The sequence below is a fragment of the Dreissena polymorpha genome, chromosome 8, assembly GCF_020536995.1.
Source record: "Dreissena polymorpha isolate Duluth1 chromosome 8, UMN_Dpol_1.0, whole genome shotgun sequence".
In the NCBI taxonomy this organism is placed as follows: Eukaryota; Metazoa; Mollusca; class Bivalvia; order Myida; family Dreissenidae; genus Dreissena; species Dreissena polymorpha.
The window spans coordinates 25,145,427-25,169,667 of NC_068362.1; the positions used below are offsets into that span (position 1 = coordinate 25,145,427).

The 24,241-nt window shown below is 35.4% G+C and overlaps 1 protein-coding gene across 4 annotated transcripts in view; it reads left to right on the top strand.

Moving 5' to 3' along the window:
- The window catches only part of LOC127841630 (uncharacterized), a 66,363-nt gene that overhangs the window by 14,337 nt on the left and 27,785 nt on the right, over window positions 1-24,241 (top strand). For 3 of the 4 annotated variants that reach the window (XM_052370609.1, XM_052370610.1, XM_052370611.1), the window contains 2 exons: window positions 15,090-15,144; window positions 21,252-21,593. In XM_052370609.1, the coding sequence (XP_052226569.1) occupies window positions 15,090-15,144; window positions 21,252-21,593 (397 nt within the window). The remainder of the gene's footprint in view (window positions 1-15,089; window positions 15,145-21,251; window positions 21,594-24,241) is intronic. The other variant, XM_052370612.1, reaches the window with a different exon arrangement.

Here is a 24,241-nt window from a genome sequence, read left to right on the forward strand (position 1 = left end):
TACCCACTAACTGGGTAATTAGCTGCAGTGATTACGTGATAATTGATTGGCCATCCGATAATTGCAGGTTTTTTGCAGACTTTTCAGACGGCACGGTTAAAGAAAGTCGGCAAAATTAATTAAAGTAAAAACCAAATTGATCAAAGGTCTATTAATTACGTAGATCCAATAGTAGATCTAAGTCCAGCGAGTTTTATCAGTTGTTTATCTACCGATAATTACGAGTAACACCCATCTTATATAAACTGGAATCGCAGATCATTTTTTATACTAACAAGTAATAATACAACACATAAACATTGAGAAAACACATTTTCTCAATATGATATAAATTATCCGAGTAGAATTAAATTGCTGCGTCATGACCTTCGACATTGTAAATGGCGGACTTAACATTCAACCCGCGTTCAATTCAAAGCTGGCGATTCAAATTGCAAGTAATGGCGATTCAATAATGGAGAAAGCATTAACTGGTTTTAACAAACATTTGATAAGGTTTGTTAAACCCGATAACAACAAGAAAAATTTGGATTATAAAAGTAAAACTACTACAGGTAAGGCATTCCAAAGTGTACATATTTCGGACATGTATAGTATTCGGATAAACAGTAATAGATATACTAGATGTTCCATGCATTTAGGTTGTGTTTTGTTAGAAAAGCTATCATAGGGATGATGATAATATAATGACGATAAATATGTGATGAAAAGGTGCTACCGGTACATTTAAATGTGTTAAAAGACTTAAATGTGTTATAACTAAAAGGAAGTATATTTAATGTACCAATTCATTAAAATATGTTGTGTTATGTATCATGATATTGTTATTTAATAAAGCAGTATAACTTTTTAAGATATTGTGTTACTTTTATTCTGAATAATAATTAGTAATCCGAAACACACTACGATTTTTATGTCCCCCACTATAGTACATGTAGTGGGGGACATATTGTTTTTGCCCTGTCTGTTGGTTGGTTGGTCTGTTGGTTGGTCTGTTGGTTTACGCCAACTTTAACATTTTGCAATAACTTTTGCTATATTGAAGATAGCAACTTCATATTTGGCATGCATGTGTATCTCATGAAGCTGCACATTTTGGGTGGTGAAAGGTCAAGGTCATCCTTCAAGGTCAGAGGTCAAATATATGTGGCAAAAATCGCTCATTTTATGATTACTTTTGCAATATTGAAGATAGCAACTTCATATTTTGGCATGCATGTGTATCTCATGGAGCTGCACATTTTGAGTAGTGAAAGGTCAAGGTCATCCTTCAAGGTCAGAGGTCAAATATATGTGGCCCAAATCGCTTATTAACCAGGTTTTCCGAAGGAAAAAACTGGTTATTAGATTGGCGAATGCGGGCCGGCTGGCTGGCTGGCTGGCGGGCGGGCGGAACAAGCTTGTCCGGGCCATAACTATGTCGTTCATTGTCAGATTTTAAAATCATTTGGCACATTTGTTCACCATCATTGGACGGTGTGTCGCGCGAAATAAATATGTCGATATCTCCAAGGTCAAGGTCACACTTTGAGTTCAAAGGTCAAAAATGGCCATAAATGAGCTTGTACTGGCCATAACTATGTCATTCATTGTGAGATTTTAAAATCATTTGGCACATTTGTTCACCATCATGGGACGGTGTGTCGCACGAAAGAATCACGTCAATATCTCCAATGTCAAGGTCGCCACGACTAAAAATAGATTTTTTTTTAAAACCAAACTTACAAAGGGGGTTAATTTTGTTTGTTCATTTCAAAAGTTCAGTTTGAGTTTTCTCCCTTTATCAGATTTTTTTTCACAATGAAAACCTGGTTTTGTGACAATTTTGTCCCTTGTTTTATGAATACTTTTGCAATATTGAAGATAGCAACTTCATATTTGGCATGCATGTGTATCTCATGGAGCTGCACATTTTGATTGGTGAAAGGTCAAGGTCATCCTTCAAGGTCAGAGGTCAAATATATGTGGCCCAAATTGCTTATTTTATGAATACTTTTGCAATATTGAAGATAGCAACTTGATATTTGGCATGCATGTGTATCTCATGGAGCTGCACATTTTGAGTGGTGAAAGGTCAAGGTCATCCTTCAAGGTCAAATATATGGGTCAAAATTGCTCATGTAATGCAGGGTTTTTTATCTGATTTTGGGGAAAGGGCCTGGCCTTTTTTGAGGGGAAAAAAATCGCGCAAAATGCCGGATTTTGGGGGAAAAAATGACACGAAATGCCGGATTTTGGGGAAAATAAGGAAAGTCTTAAATAATCAATTCAACATATTTTGCTGTTTTTAAAACAAAATCAAGGCAACAGATAATTTAATTATGCAATATGTTACATTTTCTACACTGGATCAGGTTAACTTATGTATTTAAGGCCACGACTTTTTTTTTTATTGGTTTACAAAAATTATTTTGAAAATGGTCCATCGGGCGGTCGAAAAAAAAAAAAAAAAAACATCATTGGAAAAAAAAGTTAATACTAATAACATCAGAACAAAGACAACATATCTTTTATAACCTTAACACAGAGACAAAAAATCAAATTATGCAATAAAACACATCTATATCTTCAAATGAAATGAGTCCTAAAAGCACCTTTTGTAACATCAGGCAATTTTAAACACTCCATTACATGACATGCGTTCTTCTCCCATTAAAACGAAAAACTGCGCTTCATTTCCATAATTCAATGCGCACCATTACGCAATGCGATGCCCGTTGCATAAATCTTATATAAGATAAACTACTCATACACAAATTACCTGGTATGTGTTTGCTCTTACTCGACTTATGAGATCGTGCATGAAAAAAAATCGAGGTAGATCGATCCATGCGTCGTCGCGGTAATGTTTGTCAAAGTTGTTGTTGTCATGAAAACTCGTTGATTTACAAAGCAAAACGTCTTATTTGAACTGACGCGAATTAATTTAATCATATTTGTCAACTTCGCTTTTGCTTTATTTTGATAATTTAATCCAAAGTTTAATGTTAGCAAGTGTTTTTTTTTACTGGAATTGTAAACAAGGAGTCAGTTAAAGTCTTCCGAAAATGTGCAGCCTGTGTGAATTGACAGTTTGACGTCATCAAAGGAAAGCCGCTTTCTGTCGGAAGCAATAAAGCGACAAATTTCGCGCCGAAAAAATTGGCTTCCTTTGTCTAGCAATCAACATGCCGAACCAATCGTGTGTTTGTTTCTTAATTGCAATCCTCCAATTTAATAAAAGCACGTGCATAGCACCGCCTTCGAATCTTTTGCAGAGAACGGAGGCGGAGTTTAACTGTTAATTGAGCAAGTGTTTTACGCAAGTTGAGTTCCGATTTGCCGAAATTACTCGGCCCTAAGCATTGAAACGACAAATACATTTATCAATGATTTTCCGAGATATACCGATTTGTTCCGATTTCCAAACTTTGTGTACAGTTCCTATAAACTATGGCGGACGTGTTTACAAAATTCCTAAACACATATATCGTAAATAATGGCAGTGTTTTATTGGATTATTTATACTAATTATCAAATACTTTTTTATCTACTATAATATCGGGTTTGTTTAATATAATTAACATGTTCAACAATATAGTTGCGTCACAGACTCGGAAATAAATTTTGATGGGGTCGACATGTTACTGACGCTGATTTTCTTATTGTCTGTAATTTTTACCCGAAATAAATTTTGAGAAGTGCCCATAAAAGGACTGGTACATAATGTGTCACATTGAAAAATATCCCGATCTCTGCAATATATGTGAACCAATCGGTGATTGTACGTACTTGATTTTATTCGCAACCGTACTCAAACCAGATCGATTTTTTTCTCGTTTCGCTCGTTTTGCAGTGCGGTCGGGAATAAAATATTTAAAAAAAAGACGATTTTCCGATTTTATTTTTTTTCCCATTTTCCAAAAATTAGGGTCGGCGGTTTTGTAAACCAAGAAATATAAAAGTCGTGGCCTAAAGTTAAAAAAAAAAAAAAAAAATTTTTTTTTTTTTTTAGGGGAAAAAATGAAGTCTGGGGAAAAATTTACCTGCTGAGGGGAAAAAAAAAATCTGAGGGGAAAGGGCCGATTTTCGGCGGGTCCCAAAGAAGGAAAAAAAGCCCTGTAATGTCACTTCTGCAATATTGAAGGTAGCAATTTTATATTTGAAATGCGTGTGTATCTCAAGGAGCTTCACATTTTGAGTGGTGAAGGGTCAAGGTCAAGGCCATCCTTCAAAGTCAAACGTCATATAGGGGGACATTGTGTTTCACAAACACATCTTGTTAATGTTAACACGACGTTTACAAATGCTTCCAATATACAGTCATCATGTATATTTCCCGACAAAAGCGCGCGAAAATTATGCTGCAATGTACAAGGTATACTCCTGCAAAGCGTGCGTGTATGAATTTTTTTATACAAACTTTATAGCGCAGAGAACATTGAATTTTGTTGATTTCGGTTAAAAGTTTCTTTGGTATTTTTTTACAAAATTATATCACGAATAAGTTGATATTACCTCCAAAATAATTTCAAATCATACACGCCGAATCTTTATCGTTACGGTATTTTAGTAGAGTAATTATTTTAACAGTAATTGTACTGTAAACTGATTAAAGAAGACATCTGGGCGGAACTGGATTTTAAGTGTTTGACGTTATGAAAACACGCAAAGCTTGTCTACTGACCTATTGTGTAGACTGCTGTCTGCAGTGTTTTGACAAAAGGGATTAACATGTGTGAATGTCACTCTGCCGATTTGGTCCATAATTACTGGTAAACATTGTTTTGAATGTCGACGCAACAAGAATACAACTGTGAATATTAAATGCAACTATCAACTCAAAAGTTACCACCTTCTTTTAGCAATCAATGGAATAACCTAACTTCAAAGAGAAAATAAATGCATCAGGGAGCAGAGAATTGACTTTGTTCTGACAATTAAAACCATTCCTTATGCATTCGTTGAACGTGTTTACTTGAGTAAGTTATGCCTTTAGACAGGAAGCGGCTTTCTTTGATTACGTCAAACTGTCAATTCACACAGATTTGCGAGATTTTTAGGGTCCTTGGTCATTTGTTTACATGTTCAGTATAGAAAATCACCTGCTAACATAAAAACTTTGGATTAAATTATCAAAATAAAAACAATGTTGCAAACTGTGTTTATATTAATTGGTAAGTATTAGTTAAAAGACGACGTTTTGTTTGTCGTAAATCAACTAGTTTTCTATACAACAACAACTACTTCTACAACCACGTTGAGATCGATCTATCTTGGTTGTTTTTTTTTTATTGTTAATATACTACATGTACATGTATGTACTTGTAATAAATGTAATTTTATTTGAAAATCAGGAAGTCAAACAAAATTAAATTGATCGTTATCTCGTAAAACGCGGAGTTTCCCCCGCGTTGCCAACGCCGAGGGCCGCCGCGTCGGCTTATCAGTTTGCCGATCGTTAACCGCCGCGTCCAAAATTATGCAAATGCTGCGTCTGGCGGGAATTTCTTAATCTCCCTCCAGGTCAATCACCGTGGAGTATGGAGGGAAATTGGAGGAAACGCGTGGAGTGTACTGTATGTATTTCACACAAAAACAAGGTCACGTAATTATGTTTTCGCACATACAAGTGGTCAAGGCTCCAGCATATGGTGGATTTATAAATAAATTGCATGTTGGTTTTGCTATTATATTTAAGCTGAAAAAATTAGCAGTTTGAAGCCACATCAATAATCAAGACGGTGACGATGTATTTGTTGTTTTGTTAATTATCAGCTTATCATAACTATAGTTTGAATATGCGTATATAAACACGTTTTATTTTGTTCATATTATACAGTTAATATCGCTACTAATTACCCGATATTCCTGTATATTCCAGTTTTAAAGCAAATGCTGGTAAATATTTACGGTACACAAACACTTGATGTTTCCTTAAGTATCAAATACATTTTGGCATTTGTTACTATTTATAGCGATGATGAAATAATGTCTTATAGGGGCGGTTTTTTCCCCACTGAACACGCAATTTACGCCTGACGTGATGTTCATGTATTTAAACAACACAAAATACACCCAAACTTTCCAAACGACGTTCTACATGTGTGCATAATTTTCGCACGCTTTTTATGAAACAAAGGATATTTTAGCACTGTTTATTTGACGCTAGAATTTGCCAAAGGTCGCGTTAGCATTAAAATTTGGAAGTGTGTTTCGGATTACAAATGATAATTTGATAATCGAACAAAACATTAATAGTTGCGCGGAATTAATTCTACGCTACACATACATGTATGTACATGTAGGTGGATATCTTTTCACTCGATCCGCCGCGTACGTATGGGGAGAATTTACTCCGCGAAAGTATGCGAGGTTAATACAGACTCGGCGTCGTTGCACGGATCAATGTTGAGTGCCACGGCGATATGCTGCTTGAACACACGATTTGGCCGCAGTGTACTAATAATCTGGCCATGGCGTAGCCGCAGATTATGTTTGTGCCGCGTTGGCTGTACTGTATTCATGATCTTTTTGTGTGTATTTATGCCAGAAATAGTTTATGTGGCTCATATTACCAGTTTAAGTGCCGCCTGGATTTCAGGCGGTGAGTTTACATGAAAAAAGCCTTTTCCAGTTGCAAACTGGAGGGTCAATAGCTGGGAGTTGGATTATTGCAACTTATTCAAGATCAAAGCCATTTTTCAAAATCTAGAAATTTTGTTATTATATTTCATTTTGTATTTAAAGGATTCTTTATAAAAAATGTACAGAGTATTTACTTCAAAACTCCTCTTATCAAAACCATGTTATAACTTAAATTAACCAGATGAACTCTTCTTACATAATAGTTGTCTTCTACCAAGTTTGTGCAAATCATGCCAATTTGGTCAAATTGGCCCTGATCAGTGTTTTGTATTGTGTTCAATGTGTTTTTCTGTTATTATCCCCACGCTTTTCAGAGAAAAAGTGTGGATTATGTGGTTATTGACGCCGTCCGTCCGTCCTGGCCACTATCTCCTCCTACACTATTAGCACTAGAACCTTGAAACTTACACACATGGTAGCTATGAGCATATGCAGGCCTTTTCTGCCCTATGCCACGGGTCCGAAATAAGGCCCCATTCCCAATGCAAATCTGGTTGTTTTTTTCCCAATTAAAAAAAATTCCCACTTCCAAAAATAAAAATAAAAATAATTTATTTTTTATTTTTTTTTGTTAACCTTTAAATATATAAGTTGACCTGATCCAATGTAGAAAATAGAAAAAATTATCTGTTGTCTTGAATTTGTTTTAAAAACATTAAAATATGTTAAATTGATTATTTAAGACTTTTCTTATTTTCCCCAAAATCCGGCGTTTCGCAGGATTTTTTTTCACCTCAAAAAAGGCCAGGCCCTTTCTCCAAAATCAGATGAATAAAACCTGCACTTATCACACATGTTCATTATATTTTGTATAATTTTAATAATATGTTATCAAAATAGTCGTTATTTACCAGTTAACAGCTTCTTTGAAATATAAGAAACACTATTTACATGCGATTATTATTCCCAATTGAGCCAGTTTTGCGATTACTTTTTTTCACAAAATGGGTTTTGTTACAACGCGAAAATTCTAGTGTGCCGTTTTCCATGAAAACGATGACGGCGACAAAATTTAGATCGGACCGGTCAAAAGTTTTGGGGGTTGCGGTGGGGCCGGGTCAGAGATTTTCCTGAGTCCCTTCAGATATTGCTTTCATATTTGGTATGCATGTGTATCTGGACAACACCTTTCCATGTGCATAGTTTTGTTTACCCCTGCAGTGTTTTTTTTCAGTGTTGGGGGAAGGCTAAAATAAAGTAAACACGCAGATGCAGGTCAGGAAAATTGTAGTAAATTCGTAACAAAAGACGTATTTAAATGAGGTATTGATTAAAATTGAATAACACTTCCGAGAGGGGAATTTTAAAAATATTTGGAGGAAAAATATATACTCTAAAGATGGGGGAATGGGGCTGAATAACGCCGAATATTTCATCCAAAAAAAACACTGCCCTGTGACCTTGAACATGAGGTCAGCGTTCAGGTTTCCAAATCTGCGACCAGGATTCGAAAAAAGCTCATCACTACTGTGTCCCTTCAGATATTACTTTCATATTTGGTATGCATGTGTATCTGGACAACACCTTTCCATGGGCATACAATTTTTGACCCATGTGACCTTGAACTTGAAGTCAGCGTTCAGGTTTCGATATCTGCGACCGTGATTCGAAAAAGGCTCATACCGACTGTGTTCCTTCAGATATTGTTTTCACATGTGGTACGCATGTGTATCTGGAAAATATCTTTCCATGCACATGAAATTTTTGAACTTTGGGTCCGCATTCAGGTTTTTAAATCTGCGACAGCGTGATCAAAAAAGCTCATAACATCTGTGTCCCTTCAGATATTGCTTTCATATTTGATACATATGTATATCAGATTCTATACAAGACCTTTTCGTGCGCATAAAATGTTTGACCCCTGTGACCTTGACCTTGAACTTAGGGTCCGCATTTAGATTTTGAAATCTTCTGTAAACGTATAGAAATTTGTCTGTATGAAATTTCGTGGTTTAATAAAAAACATTTAATTCGTTGACACGTAATTTCGTGGATTGCAAATTAAAAATAACAACTCAGTCTCCGCCAAACTAGTCAAATTTTTACAGGACAGTTAGGTCCTGTAAACTGGGAAAAAATACAGGACCTCCTCTTTTTTTACAGGACCTACCAACTACATAAATATATTTATAAAATAACACGAAAAGCGGCCATACATGGTACTTGTTTAGTTTGATGAAACATATTCTGAAAACTATTTAAACACATTTATCATTATAATTGCACTATGTACAAAAAGATTTAAGGGGCATTTAATTTTCATTTTTTCCACTTTTCTTTCTGTTTTTCCGAAGAATCAGGTGGTGCCTGTCGTTTTCCACCGGGAGTCGCTCCCTCGTAATATCGTAGAAACATCTTTCAAACAGTTTTCAAACTAGGCGGTAGCGTTTGTTGATTCTTGTTGCTAAGTCTCAGTGCGCATGTCAGAGAGGAATCTGGTCAATACGGCCTAAACCGACGACGGCCTAGATAATTGATCACCTGTCTTTTTCACGCAGGGACATTGACAGTCAAGATCATAACATTGCGAATGAAGATGATCACAATTATTAATACACTGTAACTCCAATATAACGCGCTTCATTATAATGCTGAATCCAATATAACGCGGACGGTACTTGGATCCCATTTTTTCTCCATCCTTCCATTTGATTTCTGATTCAAATCCGTAATATGCAACTTCATGTATTTTCAGACAATTCAAAGATGGCGGCAATCACATGTTGATTGCTTTATTCAACCGTCCGTTGAACCGATTATAATCGCCTCGAGGTTGAACAACAACGACAGCTAATTGGTGTTAATCTGTTGTGTAATGTCAATAAAGGTGTGAAAAACTCGCGTGTCAGTGTTTATTACATGTATTCCTCATCAGAGCGGTTCAGTGCGATAATTTCCATAAGTTAAGTGCAAGCGGGATAGTTATACAATTAAAGTAATTCAAAACGAATGAAACATTCTTACTTTGATATGGTTGCAGTTTGACTATATTAAATGTCAGCGGCTGTGAAATATACTGCATACTGTATAAAACAACTTTTTCTGTCATTTCATTATCATTCTATTATTATGTCATTTAATCTTTCAGTCCGTGTATAAGAAATTAAATAATGATGACGATTTATTTACATGCGAAAGCAGTGTACCGGTAATTGTTAACAGAGTTTCACTTTCATTTTCGCGCGGTATCAGAAAGTACACGGGAAACATGTTTTTTGCATGCGTATGACGCCATAAAACAATTTTTGTACATGAGTCGTATTGCATTCAATCTAAATTTAAAGTCGCTCGTCCAATGAAAGCTCTGCCCCATAATGCACTGTACTCTTAACACTTCTGAAAATGGCATATATGCGTATGGTTGTGTTTACGAATTTCTTAAACATATATCGTCATTAATGTTCAAGATTATTATTTTTTAAGTGATGTTGCAATTTATTGGATTATCGGATAAATGTGCACATGAGAAAAGCGGTATGTATATTGTTATCAATACGATTCTGTTTATATGCATGTATTTGCGTCAACACAGCATGGCAATATACATGACCTATATTATAGGCTATTCTATACCTGTTTTTTTTATAGCGCCCTGCAGTAAATGAGCTCAAAACCTATAACGCGGATCCGTTATAACGCTGTTTCGCGGCTTGGACCCCATTGACCGCGCTATATTGGAGTTACAGTGTAACTATCTCGATTACGTCCATACAAATTGATATTTGCATCATTTAATAATCAGATTTATAATTATCTTAATCAACATCTAGGCCGTCATGGATTAAGACCGTCCTGAGGAGCATTCGTCATATGGTAACGACGCAAAAATATGGACCAATCAGGTGCATAGCAAAATTCCGTAGAGTGGAGCGTTGGAACGGAAAGGCGCGATCGCTATTTTTATACCGAAGAAAACTTTCAGAGCCGTAAAAACAAAAACAATCAATAATTTCGTTTTTTTTTTTACCGGACAATCGGTCCTGTAAATTAGACCGACAGGCCGGACCATACAATTTTTTACAGGACATGTCCGTCGGTCCGACCATGTTTGGTGGAGACTGACAACTTATCGTTGAAACGTAATTTCGTGGATTTCAAATTTTCGGGAAAGACTGACCGTCATAATAATTAAACTGTTATTAAAAAACCAGAGTTATAACGAGACATAATCTGCTTATCTGTTTTTTCGGCAAGACTTGAGGTTAATGTGCACTGAAGCATTAAAGTGTTGCTGATAATTGTCAATAAAAGCGATAAAGCGGCGCACTGGTGGGGCCCCGCTCGCTAATTGCCATCAATGGTGTTTTGACAATATTTGCAATTCTCAGCGCAATTGGTCCCCTAGTAGTAACAATTGAGTAATAAGGTCCCCAAAATACATGTGTGAAAAACGTTAAGTCTTTTTTAACTTAAATTGGCACTAATTGACATATGTGAGAAATCTGCAAATTGTTAACGATGATGAATAAAAAAAAGAAAAACTCATAGATATAGTGTAATGTGACCAACTGAAGTGAAGTAAATATTACAAAAACAAATATCTCGGATAACCGACAACAAAAGAAAATGTCGGAAATGGCATTAGGAATGTATAAATAATCGTTGGTACTTGAATTCGTGGTTCAGCGGACCAACGAAATCCACGAAAATTCGTACCACACGCAATTTAATGGTTTTACAGTATTACGTGGTAATCTCTGCCGTCTTTCTGTCCGTCCTGGCCACTATCTCCTCCTTCACTATTAGCACTAGAACCTTGAAACTTACACACATGATAGCTCTGAGCATATGTGAGACAGTGCACTACATGCAGCGATTTTCCTTGTCAAATTGGGAAAAGTACCCGTACCGATCCAATTGGGAAAAATTGAGTCGTGAAAACCTCAAAATTCGGAAAAATCGAGTCGTGAAATCCTTAAATTGGGAAAATCTCGTGAAGTTTGGATAATTATTATATATTATAAATAACACAATATTATAAAGAACACACAAAATCAATTACTAGTTGTTTTAATCTCTTAAAAAGCAATGTTTCTTTCATTTTTTTGAAAATTTCAATAATCTTTGATGTTTGATCATCACTCAGTTGCTGGCATCCCTCTCTGCACAGCATCATTAGTGCTGTGAAAGACGGTTTCGATTGGTCGTGCAAAGATTGTTTGAAATCTTGAAACCGAACTGCGTCAGTAAACGGGATCCACTTGCCTGATGACTTTTTTTTTAGTTTTTTTGCATAATATTTGCTATTATGACTCATTTCAAACAACGATAAGGTTACAAACCGACGTAAAACAGTATGCTGGCTGCCTGACAAAAGAACCGGAAACAGTAACGACTCAATTGATTGAACGCGCTGAATAATAAAACCCGAAATTAATCGAGCGCGTGGTTACACACAACTATACGAGTTTCTTTGTTCGCTTGCCGAAAGTTGGGTTTTGTTACGAAACTTTCGATCGTTTTGAGAAAAAGTTCGGACGCCGATTGGGATTTTTTCAGATGCCGATTGGGAATTTGGGAATTTTCGCTCGATTGGGAAAGTACCGTTTACCGGTACTTTATAAAGAAGGAGGAAAATCGCTGATATGTATTTGGAATTTTGATCTGACCCCTGGCTCAAAAGTTATGGGGGTTGGGGTGGGGCCCGGTCAGAGATTTTCACTCATTTTTGAAGGTTATTTTACATGAACTTCTTCATTTCTACAGCGATTTACTTCAAATTGATACTGAACATCTCCTATGACAATACGGTCAATCTCAACTATGCATGGCCCCATTACCAACCCTGGGGCACCCGTGGGTCAAACAATAATATGCAGCGTGGGGATATGCGTCGGCCTCTGCCGCGCCATTTCTAGTTCACTTCTGTTTCCAATATCAAAATTGAAATTTTTTCGCAAATGACTGCCTTGAATTCCCAGTGAAGTACAAAACTTTCCCAAATTTTATAAAAACTCAGATTTTTCTCCCAATCCAAATGGTTCCTATTTCAAAAATGGTCAAAACAAACTTGCTGGAAATTACTTGTATTCTTATACATGTAATTATGTTTATTGTGAAACTTCAGAACTCTTTTCATCTGAAACCAAAAGGCAACCATGCCTGTGTATGTTATTAAGTGACATATAGTTTTTCCTCTGTCAATATTGTTCAAATCATGTACCTGGGATCAGAATTGGCATCAACCATGGGACAAATATTTTCCTTATATACTTGTGTATAACAGTCAGTGGGCCCTTCAAAAAAATCATTTCTTAGAATTCTGGTATTTTTTATGTTTGATTGTATGTTGGTTCTTTATCAAGTTTGTCAAAATTATGTCCTTGGGGTCAAAGCTATGGGCTCTGCCTTGGGGTTACTTGTTTTCCTTCTGGCCTTGTATATATAGTGAAAGCTTAAAAATTGTCTCCTGAACTATGAAGCTGCATGATAGACTAGACATATGATGTAAACCCCTTACATATTTAAGTGAAGTAATTAAAGGTCTAATACATGTAGCTTTTCAGTATTCATTAAATATTGTACATTTAGATATTAATTACTCAGTATTTTTTAAAAATTATGGACAATCAGACTAGATCTGGGCTGAATTATTAAAAATGTTCTTGGTAAATTTTGATTTTTTTAGTGAAAATTAAAATAAATGAAGTTTCTGATTGCAAGGGTTGAACTATTCCTTTGTGTTTTCAAAGCTCACAAAGAGTTGTGCTGCAAAATGTGAAAAAAATATAATTTGTTAAAGTAAGGCATGCTAAATCTTCAGGGGCGTCAGAAGCAAGTTGACAGTGGGGCGGCGGAGGGGGTGGGTGTGGGAGGGGGTATCCCCCACCCGTTGGTGGGGGTCCTCCTCCCCTGGATTTTTTTTCAAATTTTAGCATCAAATTCTTGTGCGTTTTTATGCCTGATACCTGACCTTATACACATCTATTGCAGGCATATTCTGAATGAAAAAGTGATCTCTGTATGTCGCAGTTTGTACTTTGTAGCAGGCGACACAACAATAGGGATCATGTGGGTTGATAAAACGTTTTTCAGGATTTTTTTTTCCGAAATTCCGTTTTGGAAATTTGAATTTCGTTGGTCGGTTTGGAGTAGACACTAGTAGACACAAAAAAAGTGGTAAAAAACATTAAATAAGTTTTTTAGAATTATTGATTTACATTAAGTTATTACAATTAATTCAGGTAACTTGAGGTATCTTTATTTTTGTGATAATTAAGGACTATTGGATATCTGCACATTTGTTTCATGTCATACTTTACTTTATATTAATAAAAAGAAGCCAAGGCTTAGATCATACCGACAATTGAAGATTCCCAGGTTTAATTGATGAAGAATAAAGGGATTATCGTTATAAAATAGACCGATCAATTAACAACCTAAATAACACGTACACTGCCGGGGGCGAGTGATGACAATCAACAATGCACGGATCATAACCACGAAAGCGTGATAACCTTGCTTCTTGGTTAAGATATTTTCAAATATATGGGTATTGAAATGAAAAAAAAAATGAAAAAAGGTCTTTGCCAAAAATTCCTTTTTGCTGAAAATATTGGGGGGCTGCGGCCGCCGCCCTTGTCGCCCCAGCTCTGATGCCTCTGAGCTGGATTATGTTTGTATATGTTAAGCGGAACAGAGCCAATATCTTTTGTTGAACAAGGCTCCAACTGTGGCTGAACTGCACAGTACCCTGCCCCCTTGGATCCCCACTGTCGGGGCCCTCAATCCATTTTAGGGGAAGCGGGTCGCTACCCATAGCAGGGGGAATTTTCACGGCGTTTCCCTTTTTGGGGGATTTTTTTTCTTACTATCTAATTATTACATTTGAACATGCTTGCACTATATTCATTGCTTATTTCATAATTTAGTATGTTTGACAAGATTAAATTAAAATTGAATTGAGATATAATAATCATGAGACATCTATCTATAAAAAAATAAAATATAATAATTTTGTTTTGTTTTTAGGGGGAATGTTTCCCCCCAAAAGGGGAAAAAAGTATACTTTTCAGGGGGGGGGGATGCGATTTGACGTGGATTTGACAGATTGAGGGCCCTGACTGTGCTCCCTTTTTGATCAGATCAGATGCTTACACATACAATTTTATGCGAAGTTTTATTAAATTTGTTACATTTTTAATGTGAAACTAGTTTTTTATGAATTATAGAATAAATTTTTCAAATGAAAATACATGTTCTATGAAATATATACATATGTAACACAAGCTATTTTAAATATGCCATATGGATATTATGAACATGCTAGCTTAAGTGCTATTTGACAAATGAGAATCCTGCCCTTTTGAAATCATAGCTAGAGCACTCTGAAATAATATGTATAAATGCCTTAATTGTTAATCATTGTTGAACATTTTTTGTCTAATTGATTCTTCATTCTTTCATATATTTTTCCAGACAAAAACAACTTTTTATTTAATTTTCTTAAAATATTTTTTCAGATGTCCGCAGTTGCTGCATCAGTTTTTGTTTTGATATTTAACCTAATATCAAGTGGTAAATACTTTGATTTATTGAGTTTTGATTATATTTTATTATCAGGTTATAGAATAGCAGCTTTGGTGCATATTGCAATTGATTAGTGTATCTCTTATCTTATCATTGTTTATTTGTAATAAATACCATGTTTTAACTATATCATTCAAAGAAAAGTAGGAGCTTTGCTTCTCCACCATTTGTACTTGGTGAGAACAATTTTCCATATAGCTGTTTCTACTACAGGTATTCAATTGAAACTTAACACATATTATGATCAGGTCCATTGTGTGAGGTGACTGATGAAGTTTAATTACTATGATGCTTTTGTTTCCTTCTTTGACAGTGCAGTGGATGCAAATTTTACAATTGAGATAACAATGGATATCATTTAAATGTTTCTTTTAACACACTTTCTATTTGATTGTCTTCTTTTCATGTACTAACACCATACATTCTGGTTAAGGTAATATGATTTTGAACAGAAAGTTTTGCAGTATTTTTAGCTCGACTATTATATATGAAATATATATAGTGGAGCTATCCTACTCACCCGGCGGCGGCGTTAGCGTGATTGTGAGCTAGAGCATGAGCGTGCAAATGTTAAAGTTTGCGTACTACCCCAAATATTTCCTATGTCCTTTGACATATTGCTTTTATATTTTGCATACTTCTTTACCAACATGACCCCAACCTATAAACAAGAGCAGTCAACTGTATCAAGCATTTTGACAGAATTATGGCCCCTATAATACTTAGAATATGCATATTATTGATAAATCTATGTTAAAGTTGTGTACTACACCAAATATTTCCTATGTCCTTTGACATATTGCTTCCATATTTTGCATACGTTTTTACCAACATGATCCCAATCTATCAATAAGAGCAGACAACTGTATCAAGCATTTTGACAGAATTATTGCCGCTTTTATACTTAGAATATGCATATTATTGATAAATCTGTGTTAAAGTTTGCGTACTACCCCAAATATTTCCTATATCCTTTGACATATTGATTTCATATTTTGCATACTTCTTAACCAACATGATCCCAATCTATAAACAAGAGAAGACAACTGTATCAAGCATTTTGACAGAATTATGGTCCCTTTTATACTTAGATAATTGAACATTTGGTTAAGTTTTGTGTTTTGGTCCATTTTACTCCTGAAGTATCATAGCTATTGCGTTCAGACTTGGAAAACTCGCTAACTATTGTAAGGGGACTGTACAGGGCAAGTTGCATAACTCTGGTTGGCTTTTTAACGGAATTATGGCCCTTTTTTGTCTTAGTAACTTTGAATATTTTGTTAAATTTTGTGTTTACATCCACTTTACTTCTGAAGTATCAAGGCTATTGCTTTCAAACTTCAAATACTTTCATACTCTCATGATGGTACTGTACCTGGCAAGTTTAATTTGACCTTGACCTTTGAATGACCTTGACTGTCAAGGTCAAATTAATTAATTTTACTTACATTACAATAACTTCTTTATTTATGATCACATTTGATTCATACTTAAAACAAAACAACACTTACCTGACATACCACAATGGACTCCACCCAAACCATCCCCCACGCCCCTCCCCCAGACCACCCCGACCCCCCCCCCCCCCCCAAAAAAAAAATAAAATAGTTTCTCTTATTTTTGAAGGATAATCTATTAAATGATCACCCACCCACATTATACCCCCCTCTCCATGATGGCTTACTAGTGCTGCAACAACATGCCCAAAACTGTATTGCAATATATTGTCGGTTCAAAAACCCTTATTGCAATATATTGCTAACTTGTACCAGAATTATAACTCGCCAGCATATCTTCAAAACCAACTTAATTACATTAACATAAACTTTGTATTGTATGTTTAGGTTCTAGTTATATTCTATTGGCAATTCTAGCCTTTTTAACAAAATGCTTTATAAACACAATTAACTCTTTTTTGGCTTTACATAGCATTTTGTTATGAAAGATTAGTATATGCCCAAGCAACACTTTAATCTTGGAATTGTCTATAAAATCAAACTCAGCATTGTTTTGTCTGCCATTTTGAAAACTTATAAAAGTAGACATGAAGAATAATAACCCGAAAGAGAATTGTGGATGTTTAAAAGCCGGTCTTGTAACTTATCAGAATGCTGTTACGTAAAAAACTTTTTGGATCATTATTACTTCTGTTTATAATATATCAATTTACATTTTATTATGTAATTAATTGTTTTTATTTCATATTTCCATAAGCTTCAGGGCTCTCGGAAACGCTTAATTATGAGTATTTGTACGCATAAATTTGAAAAAGGACGCATGTTCCAAACCAATCGAGTCCCTGGTACGCACGCTTTTTTGCAATAAAAATGTATAAAATATCGAAAATTGCGTCATATCGAGCAGCTGAAATGTACCAAAATTGTCCACCATTCAAATCCGGACTGGTTTTCAATTTGGTTTCATTGTCAGCGTAAGCATTTAAACAAAAAGTCTGCACCATAGTAAGTGACCATGCGTGGCCTTTTTTGTTCCGGAAGCGCCCATGCTAGCTGGGCCAATCAATATCAAGCTCGTTTACACCTGGGATAACTTTGTTGAATGAAATATTAGAATGGGCGGAGCTAACGGTTCATAATCCGAGTTAGATGCAATATACACTGAAAGCACGCGCTGTAACTAAACAAAACATAACGATACATTTTTATGTCCCCCACTATAGTAGTGGGGGACATATTGTTTTTGCCCTGTCTGTTGGTCTGTTGGTCTGTCTGTTGGTCTGTCTGTTTGCGCCAACTTTAACATTTTGCAATAACTTTTGCTATATTGAAGATAGCAACTTCATATTTGGCATGCATGTGTATCTCATGAAGCTGCACATTTTGAGTGGTGAAAGGTCAAGGTCATCCTTCAAGGTCAGAGGTCAAATATATGTAGCCAAAATCACTCATTTTATGAATACTTTTGCAATATTGAAAATAGCAACTTGATATTTGGCATGCATGTGTATCTCATGGAGCTGCACATTTTGAGTGGTGAAAGGTCAAGTTCAAGGTCATCCTTCAAGGTCAGAGGTCAAATATATGTGGCCCAAATCGCTTATTTTATAAATACTTTTGCAATATTGAAGATAGCATCTTGATATTTTGCATGCATGTGCATCTCATGGAGCTGCACATTTTGAGTGGTGAAAGGTCAAGGTCAAGGTCATCCTTTAAGGTCAGAGGTCAAATATATGTGGCCCAAATCGCTTATTTTATGAATACTTTTGCAATATTGAAGATAGCAACTTGATATCTGGCATGCATGTGTATCTCATGGAGCTGCACATTTTGAGTGGTGAAATGTCAAGGTCAAGGTCATCCTTCACAAGGTCAAGGTCATCCTACAAGGTCAAACATCATATAGGGGGACATTGTGTTTCACAAACACATCTAGTTCACCAGAGTAATAATCCGGTAATATAATTATGAATGAAAGTCATGGATCTGATCGACAGAACAGCCGAAAGTTATTTTTATGTGCGGAACTTTACATAAAATAGTACACAAGAAAAACAATATACATTGTATAAATCTTAAGTAAAAACCGTGTAAGAATCGAAATAATTTGTGTACTTTATAGTTTGTTGTTGAATAACCCACGACCGGAAAATTAGATGCGTGGTTGTGCACTCGTGATTTAATCCCTATGCATCTGAACTATCCTCCGTGGGTTATTTGACAACAGACTATAACGAACACGAATTATTTCTTAGTTATTTGGTTTTGTTGTTGTCAGTAGCCAACCTACGCACAGACATTTGTTTGGGTCAGTGCATGTAAGCTATTATCGAGTCGACAACGATTTAAAACATCGATATAGATTTACACAGATTAATAATATTGACGATGAAAAAAAGTCTGATAAAACAGCACACGAAACAACAATGAAATAGCAAATGATTAAACCAGTTGAGAAAACTCTTTATGTTCTGTTAAAAAAATGCTTACGGGAATTTTACTTGTACATTTATTATACCACCTTCATGAATGGCAAAATCAATGGTATATATTTTAACGTAATTTGTCAAAATTACGGATATACATTTTCGGATACTTTTTCCCCATTTATATCCAGACCGATTAATGTTGCGGGAAAATATGATCCCTGGGGTTAATGGCATTTGATAAAAATGTGTCAGTTAATAGTATCCTGACCAATGATTAAAACTAGACATTCAAGTAAGGACTAGTGTAATGTGGGTTTTTAATCATGAAACCAATAAGAAAATTATGTATATTTTGCTGAAAATTTGAAGATGTGTGCAAAATACAACTGGACTCCTACTTTTTCCTTTTGGACTCCTACTTTTTCCTTTTGGACTCTTTCCTTTTGGACTCCTACTTTTTCCTTTTGGACTCCTACTTTTTCCAAGAAAGGAGTCCATGGACTCCTGCTTTAAAATCCTAGTAAGAGCCCTGAGCTTCATCTTAAATTTAACAGTATGACATGTAAAAGCAGATCTTGCGGAGCTCCCATGTTATAACGCTACTCCGTATAATAGACTTTTTAGACTGCTATTTTTACGTAACAATTTATTTTTACTAAACATGGATTTTTTTATTACCTTGATATCATTATTTCGGATGGCTTTTCTGGACAAAATGTGGATGAATTTTTGTAGAATTTTTGAATCTGTACATGTATATTGAAAATTGTATTGCAATACAATATGCAGATTGTGTATTACGATATATACCGATATACTGGTATATTGTTGCAGCACTATGGCTTACGTTATACGGTCAAGACTCAAATAGTCGAGTCTGTCCTCTGACAGCTCTTGTTTTTATGCCCCCCTTCGAAGAAGAGGGGGTATATTGCTTTGCACATGTCGGTGGGTCGGTCGGTCGGTCTGTCGGTCCGTCCACCAGGTGGTTTCCGGATGATAACTCAAGAACGCTTGGGGCTAGGATCATGAACTTCATAGGTACATTGATCATGACTCACAGATGACCCCTATTGATTTTGAGGTCACTAGGTCAAAGGTCAAGGTCACGGTGACCCGAAATAGTAAAATGGTTTCCGGATGATAACTCAAGAACGCATACGCCTAGGATCATGAAACTTCAAGGGTAGATTGATCATGACTCGCAGATGACCCCTATTGATTTTGAGGTCACTAGGTCAAAGGCCAAGGTCACGGTGACCCGAAATAGTAAAATGGTTTCCGGATGATAACTCAAGAAAGCATACTCCTAGGATCATGAAACTTCATGGGTAGATTGATCATGACTCGCAGATGACCCCTATGGATTTTGAGGTCACAAGGTCAAAGGTCAAGGTCACGGTGACCCAAAATATGAAAAATGATTTTCGGATGATAACTCAAGAACGCTTTTGCCTAGGATCATGACACTTCATAGGTACATTGATCGTGACTCGCAGATGACCCCTATTGATTTTCAGGTCACTAGGTCAAAGGTCAAGGTCACAGTGACAAAAAACGTATTCACACAATGGCTGCCACTACAACCGACAGCCCATATGGGGGCATGCATGTTTTACAAACAGCCCTCGTTACAGTGTTTGGTTTTATATTTTAACATTTGGTATGTATTGGAATGGATGGAAATATTGTTCTAAAATTGTGTGTGTGGGTAACATATATGCAGACCTTGCAAGCATGCAAATGTTATTGCACACGGTTTAATCATTTGTTTAAAACATAATATGTTATTTCTTGGTTTGGTGACATTTCGTGTTCAAACGTTTTGATATTTATCATTTGCTTCAGATATAATAATTGCACTACTTCTACAGATATGCAGTTTCAAAAATCTGTTGTGGTCCTTATTTTATGTGACTGACAGAAAATGTACGTTATTCCATCAAAACAAACTAACGTTAATACGATCATGTAGTTGAGCTCATTGTCTTGGGACTGCTCTTGTTGAATATATTATACTTACAGTATTTGATGTCTCTGTTATTGCTAGTATTCAGTGTGGCACTTGTAGCCATTATGACCCTCTTGTAAATTGTTTCACAATAGTACCAATAAGGTATACAGTGAACAAAAAACTTAACCATCTACTTGTAAGCTACTAACTTGTATGCACTCATTTGTAATAGCAATTCTTATCTTTTTTCAGGCTTTGCTGATAAACAATTGAATCAGTGTGACAATTTAAAACTTAAAATGAACAAGACTATGCATGGAGATTTAACAGCAATAAAATGTTATTTTTATAATGAGACTGGAATGTTAAATTTCTTTCAAATAAGTGTCAGCAACAAACCGACTCCTATTGGTTCAGTTATCAAAAATAAGCCTTATCTTGAGCAGAACAATGTCTTTTATGAACTAATTCTTCTTAATGAGTCTGTGGGGTTAGGAGCAATATTGGCATCACCGTACAGACATTTAAAAGGAGAGTTTATGTGTGAATTGAAAGTTGGTGACTGCGTGAAGACAGAGTATGTTGTTATTAAAGGTGAGTTTTGTTTGCACTTCAGATTGATTTAATAACTTTATTATGTAAAATCTTACAAATCTTAGCTCTTATATAAAGATAGTCCACTCTCTTGACCGTAGTTACATTAATCCCACAACTAGGCTGACTGATTGTAGATAAATCTGCAAAAAGCTGCACTTGAAACGTGATGATTGAAGGTTTAGATATTAGGTTGGGCCACATAAAAATTATAAAATGTATCATGATTTAAAAAAAAAATTACAGCCTTATCTCCCTACCTCTTATTTCTACAGATATTATTTCTTTGAGATAAGTTGGGTAGTTGTCAGTTGCTTGCACAGTGCACTTAAAACTGTTAAATCAGCTTACTCATGAAGATTATGAGTTACAGAGTTGGTTTAATGACCACTGTCAATAATGACTGTGATATGACTGGAATACTTACAAAAAACAGCAAAACACCCAAATCAACACATTTAAAGAACATCTACATGTATTCTCAACATGCTCATGTTTAGTCTGACAGAAAGATGTAGGATTAAAATCAGGTGCAGGTGTCTGCTTAAAAAGGACAAGGTGGAATATGGGACTAGTCCTGTGATATTTTCCAATAATTTACTAAATCCATGAAATGTATTAGTCTTGCAAATTGTTCTTAGGATGTTCAAGCTTGTTGAAAAGTCCAGGAGGACAGCAGGCAGGGGTTTTTCAGCACTGTTTGCGCCTCCGGAAAACGGAGGCACTCCCAATGCAAACGGACCCGATCCCAAACCGAAATTATAAACAAATTCCCAATTTCCAAAAAAAAAAAAAAAAAATTTTTTTTTTTTTTTTTTTTTTTTTTAAGAATGAAGTGTCTTATAACTTGTGTGACTAACCAGTGTTTGTTTTGGTCAAAAATATCTGCTATAAGGTTTTGACTGTTCAGTTCTTATCTCAGAGTGTAACTGTAACTGAAAAACAAAACTGCAGTACTTGAATAAACGTTGAACATGCCCAATATTGCATCTGTTTATATAAAGAAGACAAAATAACAAATAAAAACAAATTTATTTGTTAAACCACTGAATTATTTAAGCATAATAAATTCACAATTTTTTCCCAAATGAGCCGTTTCATCGAAGCAAAAATTCCCAAAATGACCAATTTTGTCGATAAAAAATTCCCAATTTGGTCAGATTCCTTTTCCCAAAATAGGCAGAAAAAACCCTGGCAGGGGGCTATCAAAAGCCAGCAAGGAGCAGCACTGTGCTATTTTGCTCTAAATCTTTTTAATCTTTTGGTAATTTTTGTCTGTTGTTCGTAGTGTGTTGTCAACATTTGCCTTGTGAACACTAGAAGAGTAGAGGACACATTTTTCCGAAACCTGCAGGTTTTTTCTGCTATTTGAAGAAAGCCGTAAAATGGACTCAATCTCAATGATAACGGACCCGATCCCAAACTGAAATTGTACTTTTTTATCCCATAAAAAGATATATTCAGCCTGTGTCTTCAAGTTTTTATCAATCATTGATGGACACATGCATTTCAAGAATCCCTAATAATTTTACAACATAAATCTATTGTTACATGGATTGTTATTTGTCCCATCACAGAGAATTGTAATTTATGTTCTCTTTTTGCTGCCATCTTGAAATAGTGCTGTTTAGAACGTGTGCATAGCTATGTTTATGTTTATGTTGAACTACATTTGCTAACCAATAGTTAAGTCTGCTGTTAATTTGCGACAACTCCGGGCTCATGGGGAATGTCTGTCATTTACTCATGGGCATCTGGGTTTTTAAGTAAACAAAAATTGCAAATTTGGAATTAAAAACAGTGAAGCAAAACATTGTTCAATTGTGAAATTGACCTTTTTGACAGTTTTGAGTTGCAATTGTCTGTTGTTCACAGTTTAAACAGGTGTTTTGGTAAAATACATGTATCTCTTCAGTTTTGGATTTGTTTATTGTCCGTGTCAACATTATGAAATATTAGTTCAAGGCAACTCTAAAAGAATGAAAAAGTGAAAAAAAGCCCTGCATAATTGGTGTGAATGTGAAAGACATGAATTTTATGGTGACTGTAAAGAAAGAAAGGGCGTCCGGATTTTGTCTGGTACATGTATTAGCTTTCAGGCGAGTACCCGTCTGTAAATCTGCCATAGTCATTAGCACTTTTTATGGAATTCCATAGAAAATATTATGGAATTCTACGGAAATCGATGGAAATCCATGGAATTTGATGGAATTCCATCCACTTGCCAATTTTCCATCTGAAGCTGTTATGGAATTCCACGGAATCTCGACTAAAATTCCATGCATTTCCACGGAATGTATGGAAAACACCATGGAAAGTTGGACTTAGCCATTTTTTTCAACGGAAATCGTTATGGAAAATAACTTAAACATTTTCTTGGATGGAAATCAATGGAAAATAACTTAGAAAATTTTCGCTGGTTGTCTGAAATGTATATGTAGTTTAATACATGTATGAATTTATTTGCATCAAGTATTTTGTATTTAAAAGAAAATGCAATAAAGATAATTATAAATTTGTTCTAGAAATAAGAACAGTTCTGGAACTGTTCCATATATGTGTTCTAAAACGTATGTTCTGGAATAGTTCCAAAACAGTTTTTTTATAATAAATCCAGCACATTTGTGGAAAATGGCTTAGGACTGAAA